General features: G+C 36.3%; 1 protein-coding gene across 1 annotated transcript in view; it reads left to right on the top strand.

Annotated features, from left to right (window-relative positions):
• Positions 1-701: 701 nt before the first annotated feature.
• st6galnac5a (ST6 (alpha-N-acetyl-neuraminyl-2,3-beta-galactosyl-1,3)-N-acetylgalactosaminide alpha-2,6-sialyltransferase 5a) overlaps positions 702-7968 on the top strand; it is a gene marked incomplete at its 5' end in the record, with an annotated part of 34375 nt that continues 27108 nt past the window's right edge. Inside the window, 2 exons of the mRNA XM_081373405.1 lie at positions 702-716; positions 1368-1559. Coding sequence (XP_081229531.1) covers positions 702-716; positions 1368-1559 — 207 coding nt within the window. The remainder of the gene's footprint in view (positions 717-1367; positions 1560-7968) is intronic.

Raw genomic sequence — 7968 nt, 5'->3', positions numbered from 1 at the left:
AACACAAACTGAATCGGCATATGTAGGGTTTATTTCCTCAAAAAGATTTAGATGTTTCTTGTCAAATTATAAATTCATAAAATAACATTAGAACTGATGATTTTTCATTTAAAAGGGGCCCTGGCGGTTCCTCTCTGATATATTGCAGCCTGTCACGGTGGTGCCTTGTATGACTATTTGTATCTGACTGATGCAACGGACTCTTAAAATTGTGTTGCGGCCTGCCAATCACATCGGGACTGGCAATTTCATTACCACTTTTCTCTGCAATATGCATCAGGCAGTGAGTGTGACAAATACTGTGGATTGAGTTTGTATTCAACCTGGAATATTACCTGTAGTTGTAGGCACATATTGAAAGAAAGCACTAGGTACAATTTAAATATCAGTCTCTTACAAGAGATATTTAATGTATTTCCATGTCGCAGCAAAGAATCCAAATGTGCAATTTGTCCTAAACGCTGAATTAGAGTTCACACTCAAACACCATGATCTTTAGGACCGTGCGGTGTCACACGGTTTGTGCTCGCCGAGCTCAAGAATGGGTTCAGTCCGCGCGCACAGCACACACACTGACATCTCCCAGCGCGAGCGGAGCGCGGCGATTTAATGACGGCATAATCTGATAAAGTAGCAACAATCGGGGGAAAAAAGTGGATCTTCATGCACACAGTCCCAGGAATATTCCAGCTGGCTTCAGGATGAAGACACCGATGGTAATTGTACTGAAAACAGTTTGAGTGTCTCGCATCTCTCCTGTGCAGCATTGTTGCTGAAGTACTGCGGCTCTCTGTTGCTTTCACATGCTGAATGAAAGAAGATTAAAGACAATAAAACAACCTTAATCCCCATTTCTAAATCATGAGGAGTTTGTCGGAAATTAAATTTATGGAGACAGGAAATTTAGCTTTGTGGAAAGAACGTGGCTTTTGTGAATTTTATTTTAAAAATATTTTTAAAACATTTTCCTTGAGAATATTATGTCTTTCTATGCATTGCAAAATTATGCAAACAGTTTTTTTTTTTTTTTTTTAGTATGGCACTATTAAATAATAACATTCATTCTTTGAAATAATGTTTTTTTTTTTTTTTGCTATGACAAGATCAACATGCAATCAAATATACACAATTTTACTTTGTTTAATGTTGCTGTTGCAAAACCATTATTGCATGATCTGGTGCATTAGTTTTAGGCATCAGCATTTAGTTAGAACCTGCAAGTTCTTATAATCTCAATCTGATTAATATTTGAGCATGGGAAATGTGATTTGTATCCCATAATTGACTGCGCCGAGGGCATGGGTTGGTGATGATTTATGACCTTGCGCTCTGTGGTGGATTTGAACTTTTGCCCTCATGTTTTCCAGCGTCATGGAGTTGCCGTTTTTCTCGCGATCACCATGTGCACCAGTCTGTTGTTCGTGTACAGCGTCAGCTACAATAATAATACGACAGCATCCAGCGCGTCTAAGGGCGCGTCAGGTGAGAAAGTGGAGCCCACCAGAGCGCCGCGCGCGCCTCCAGCACTGCAGGGGTACAGCAGCATCATTGAGCACAAGGTACACGGTTGTTCTTTATCTATTCATGTGAAGTTGTCTGTAACCAATGCAATAAATAAATAAATAAATTACACTATTGGTTATTAGCCTACCAGAGTTATGCACATTTGTATCTACTGTAAAATCAGCTTTGTTTTTGAAAAAAGGTAGCAATCTTATAACTGATCCATGGTAGTTGTTTGCTTGTTTAAGAAACCAGCGTAAATGTGTGTGTGTGTATTAGTGCTGTCAATCGATAAAAAAAAAAAAAAAAAAAAAAATTAATCACACTTTTTATTTATTAATTGCGATTAATAAAACCTAACATAAAGTTAATATATTTTTATCTTGTAATATTTTTACATTTAATCTCCAAATTAATGTAAAAACAACATATAGACAATAGTCTATATTTAAAATATTTGTTTAATGGCATCTTTGTATGAATGAAGCAGGGCAGTACCACTGATGCCAATACTGTTACTGATGTCTCTATGAAATTGATTTTTTTTTTCAATTAATGTTCATTAATCTTAGGCATTCAGCATTACCGTATAATTGAAAGCCATAATTTTTAACATTTATTAGGCTTTAAATAATATAACTACTTTTAATTTATGTGAACTTAAAACATTATAATGAATCTCACATTTACCTGTGCCCTTCAATATATCAGGGCTAATTTTTTTCAATTGGCCCAGTCAGACCACTTCATATTTTTACTTGCCCTGTCAAAATGCACAAAAAGTATTTTTTTTTCATTGTTTTTGACCCTTGTAACCTTGTAAACAGGTTATCGATATTTCTGTATTTATATGAATTGAATAATCGATATTTTTGACAACACTACAGTGCACTTAGTTTATTATTTCAAATGCCTTTTAAAAAAGGCTACAATTGAAAAAACGTATATTATATTTAAAATTCAACCCGCCAAAGTGGCTGGTAGGAGGAACATGCAACTGCTGAAATCCACCCGCATATATCACGTTGGTTTGTGTTTATGTCAAGCGATATATATATCTATATATATATGGTTAAATATCAATTTACCTACAGTAAAATACTGTATTCATAATTTCACAATGCAGGCTTCTGTAGGGGGGTGTACAACAAACGTTATCTGTGGGATAACACCGGTGAAGTCCATTATGTTTGAGCCATTATGTTGATAGTGTACCTGCTGGCTGGCTTTCATTTTCTTTCAGCCCACTTCAGATACTTCACCCAATTGGTTCCACTGTTACATGAAGAAAACAGTTTAAGCATTATGATTGACCTTTAAGCCTGATCATAACTTGTAGTCTGCACTTTATGTACTGTAGCAATGTCGTGCTTAACTGTCCGATTATAATGGGGGAGAGAGTTTGCAACGCTAATGCGTTGATCTGATTGATTGTTATATCTGGGGAACTTTTAATATATACTTTTAATATTAACACTCAGCGTAGAAAAGTCAAGAATAATGACATCGTTTTAGATAAACCAATTATATTTCAAGAGATTACTGAAATGCAGACACAGCAAATCACTGTGCGAGATCACAGTCATTTCCTGCTCATGTTTACTGTGGAATCAGTTGCATTGAAATTGTAATAAATTGAAAAAAATACTACTGTAAAAATTACTGGTAAAGTACACCAAATAGTAACCAGGAATTGACTATAAATTCACACGATTGTGGTATTGGGACATGTTATCACCAAATGTTTCCCGTCGCTATAAATGTGAAAATGTCCAATTGCTTTTAGAGAAATTGACTTTCAAAATAATCCTACTCTAACAATAAAAAAAAAGGTAATGCATCATCTCTTTGGTCTGATTGGTGTTTTCATGGCTCAACACCATTTCTTAAGCTTGGGATTTATTAGAACTTTAGATAGTGGAAACTAGTTTTATCTAGGCCATGCAACAGACTAGACAAGAGCCTCAATGCATTTTTGAACAATGATCTTCAGAAGGTCTTGTGGTTAAAAATTGAACTGTGGCATTTAAAATGTCTACAGACAGACATATATCTCCTAGCTTTGAGCCAGTTCAGTCAACGCTGAGCCATTCTGAGCGATTTAACGCTCATTCAGTTGCTGACACTGGTAATCAATAAACCAGATTATTAGTGTGGAGAATCATAACACCAGTGCTGGTGTTCTCTAATCTCATCTTTGTTTAACTGGAGCAGTTTTGGTCAAAAAAAAGGTATTTCCATTTCACTTCCGTCACTGAATTAATTTCTCTTGTTCAAATCGTCTTGAGATTCTACAGAGGAGGGCTGAGGGGAAGAATCAGATCACAGGCACTAACCCTTCCTCCATCGGCCATTAATCACTATTTACCCCTGGCCCAGGCAGACGGGCGGCTCGATACTCACCTGCCTTTAGCAATATCAGCCTCAACTCAAGCGAAATCCCTCATTGCCCTCTTCTATCTCTTATTGATAAACCCAAGCATTTTTTTCTGATGAGATTTGACACCTCTCTTCTGATGCCTCTGTTGATGACTGCCATATTGTTCACACGAGGGCTGATAGAAAATGAAGCGCTGCACTTTAAGTCACGGAAGAGCTGTTGACAAAGCCAAATGAGCCTGTGATCGATTGGCGAGTTTCTTTGACGGCTCTATGTGAGTTGGTCTTCCAGTGCTCAGTTTTTATTTTTGCGAATCTCTGATTCAGTTCACATTTACACATTCACAATACACATCATTTCAAAGCAGCTTTATAGAAACTGCAAGTCCACATTACAATTTAGAGTGATCTGTTATCAGAGGTAAGTTATTTCAGAAATGTACATATACAAAATCACAGTTAGCGAAAAATGTATTCATTTAAACAATGTAATAATTGAATGCAGAAACAATGAGCTCATTGAAGTAATGAATACTTGTTTGTCATCAAATGATTATGACATTTAGTAGCATTGGTGCATGTTGATTCAGAGTTTGCGTCATCTGAAGTCTTTGCAGGAGTCTGATGGCTTGAGTTGACATTTACTGAATGATTTCATTTATTAATGATATTAGTTGTAATATATTCATTCAAACTCATTATTTAAAACTGATGTTGTTTAAACTATTTAAGCCAGAAACTTGAGTACACGAGTTGCATGCAAACACCCTGAACTTTGACCTTGATAATGCATTAAACATGTTGCTATTTCTGGACTGTTGCGATCAGCATTGTTGCTGTCTTTATGGTGGAATAACTTCTGGAGCACACAAGTGCAGACAGACAGATATATATCCATCCATCCATCCAAAAAATCGAGACATTGACAAAATGGCCTTTAAAGTTGTCCATTTATGTTCGCGATTGTGCTGCATTCACTCACAAAAATAAATGTTTTATATATTTACGGTAGGAAATTTACAAAATATCTTCATGAAACATGATCTTTACTTGATATCCTAATGATTTTTGGCATAAAAGAAAAATCGATAATTTTGACCTATGCAATGTATTGTTGGCTATTGCTACAAATATACCCATGCGACTTATGACTGGTTTTGTGATCCAGTGTCACATATGAATAGATACATCTATCCATCCATCTTTATCTATCTTTGATATTTGAATGTTAGTGTAGAAGACAAAATTTACAAAATGGATAGATAGATAGATTGATAGATTGATAGATAGATTGATAGATTTTTGCATATGCAGTAATCATGTGTTGTTTAATGAATGTTGATGGAACTTTTGTTTCTGATTGTATGACTCAAGTTCAATACATCAGAATTCAGCGCATGTCTTTTCAAGTATTATTTAAGGGCCTCCGCCTCAGTGGATGTCTGTGATGTCTGTTTCTTTCAGTTGAATCTGAATTTGGGTTTTCTGCAGCAGATCAGTGGATGTCAGTGTGAAAGCGAAGCATGATTTCAACATTTGTGATTTTTTCAGGCCAGTAAGGTCAAAGATGAGAGCAAAGCGCATGAATCTGCTTAAAAGCAGTTGGTGGTATAACTGACGGCTGAGTGCACATGCATTTGTGCTGCTTTAAGACTTTAAAGATTAAACCCCTGCACATTTTTAAAGTAGATGCCAAGTGCTGCTTATTGTTTTGTTTGCCACCGGATTATGTGGGTGGATTAGAAAGTCCACCGTTACATCAGTGATGTCTGGTTGACAGTATAGAAAGAATGCATATTATACTGCCCCCAATTCAGACGTGCCAGTTCAAAGGAAACAATTCTCAAGAGCATGTTAGAGAATGTACAGCCTGTTAATGTGATTTGAAGATAGTGGAAGGGCTCAGTTTGAATGAACCCCACACGGACGCAAATAGAATTATGAAATGCTATTCAAAATGCTTTTAAACCCAGCTGAATTCTTTGAAAAGCCAAGAGACGTTCTACTGTTTCACAGAACTTAAAGAGACAGCTCACCCAAATATAAACAAGAAAACTACTCACCCTCAGTTCATTTCAAACTCATTTAACTTTATTTTTCTGCAGAATTCAAAAGGAGAAATTTGACTCAGTGTTCAAACTCTTTTTCATACGATAAAGTTAATACCGAGTTAATGACTAAGGGCTGGGAAACTCAGAAAATAAAAACGCCATAAAAGTTGTCCATATATATATATATGCACTATATTTGAAGTCTTTTAGAGTCATTTGATAGTTTTGTGTGAGGTGCAGATAACAATTTGAGTTATTCAATGATTGTCTTCGCTCCCAAGTATCATTTACATTTGTGTATATGTGACCTTGGACCACAAAACCAGTCTTATGTGTAATTTTATTAAAATTGAGATTTATACATCATCTGAAAGCTGAATACATAATCTTTCCATTGATGTATGGTTTGTTAGGATAGGGCAATATTTGGCTGAGATACAACTATTTGAAAATCTGGAATCTGAGGGTACAGAAAAATCGAAATATTGAGAAAATTGCCTTTAAAGTTGTCCATTTCTATTGGCGATAGTGCTGCATCCATTCACAAAAATAAATGTTTTATATATTTAAGGTGTGAAATTTACAAAATATCTTCATGGAACATGATCTTTACTTAATATCCTAATGATTTTTGGCATAAAAGAAAAATCTATAATTTTGACCCATACAATGTTTTGTTGGCTATTGCCACACATATACCCGTGCGACATAAGACTGGTTTTGTGATCCAGGGTCACATATATTCAAAACATGCATTAAAACATGTTCAACCAGGTGTGTCTTGTAACTGATTTTTGCACAAATTCAAATGACATCAGTGATATTTTAAATTTAAATTAGTTCAATTTCAGAGTATTCCTCACACAAATCTTAAAACAAAGACTTGCTGTACACAAATTGAGCAATTTTATGATGTTGTTGGTTACTAAGAACTGTCATACAATGAAAAATAGAGGCATGCATTCTTCAAAATTTCCTTTTGTGTTCCGCAGAGAAATGAAAAACAGCTTACAGGTTAGGAATGGCAGGAGGGTGAGTCAGTAATGACAGAATGTTCATTTTTCCACGAAGTACCATAGATTGTTATAGTCCATAGCTCTTATAATTCGTCATTACATAGCACATTAGTTGCACACAGGTTCGAATCCGTAAACACTTTGAGTGTTTAGAATTGAAAGGACAAAAGGAAGTTGAAAGGAGTTCTTCTGGCTATGATAATTGTGTAGTCAAAACCTGATATTGTGACAGGCCTAGTTCCCGCCATTTGCTGACTTGCATAGTTTCTTTAGTGAATCGCTTGCTACAATAACACAAATGGTGTGAGTGAATAAACAACTCTAATGCTCAAAAATAGTTCTTGTTGAATTCACCATTGTTTTCTCGAGCTGTGGTCAAGTAACGTTAGCATAGCACAGTCAAATTTTAGAGGTACAAGGATCATTTAATTTTGTAAGTCACAATTCGGAAAGGACTTTATCCCAGCCTGTGCAATTAACAGTTTCCGAAAGGTGGATAGTGATAGGATTGGTCCCTCTGCTCTCTGCTGAGCTATCTCTGCATTTCATTTGCCGGATGACTGCTCCTTTGAATCCTCCCAGTGTGGGATGAGATGAGTGTCAGTTCTTCTCTCGACTGTGGAGAGGCTGAGCGAGACATCCCAACGGTCTTCCCTCAGCTCACCAAGCCGGTCTGATGTCTCCAGTGATGGCGGATTTGCACGGCTCTCAGCTCTGGGCTGAAAACATCCTCTCCACTCACTCTGAAAACACACAACCTGTGGATGTAAACAGTAGGGGAGCTTTGGATGCGTACTGATATGTGCACCTCAGGAACACAATTTAATGGAAGCATGTGCATGTCATTCCCCTACAGTCAGTATATTCCAGTTCAAATGTTACTATGTGCCTGATACCTCATTTCCATTAGATGCTAAAATTCTGTTCTTCCCAAAGCTTGTTTGTCATGCAGATTTGACTTCTATAATGGCCTTGTGGCTGCTAAAATTCATTCAACACTTTTCAAGTTATTAGTGCTG

This window comes from Scardinius erythrophthalmus (genome assembly GCF_964197995.2).
Source record: "Scardinius erythrophthalmus genome assembly, chromosome: 9".
Classification (NCBI taxonomy): Eukaryota; Metazoa; Chordata; class Actinopteri; order Cypriniformes; family Leuciscidae; genus Scardinius; species Scardinius erythrophthalmus.
Note: the sequence above shows the minus strand (reverse complement) of the source record. Positions and strands in the feature narration are given on the sequence as shown.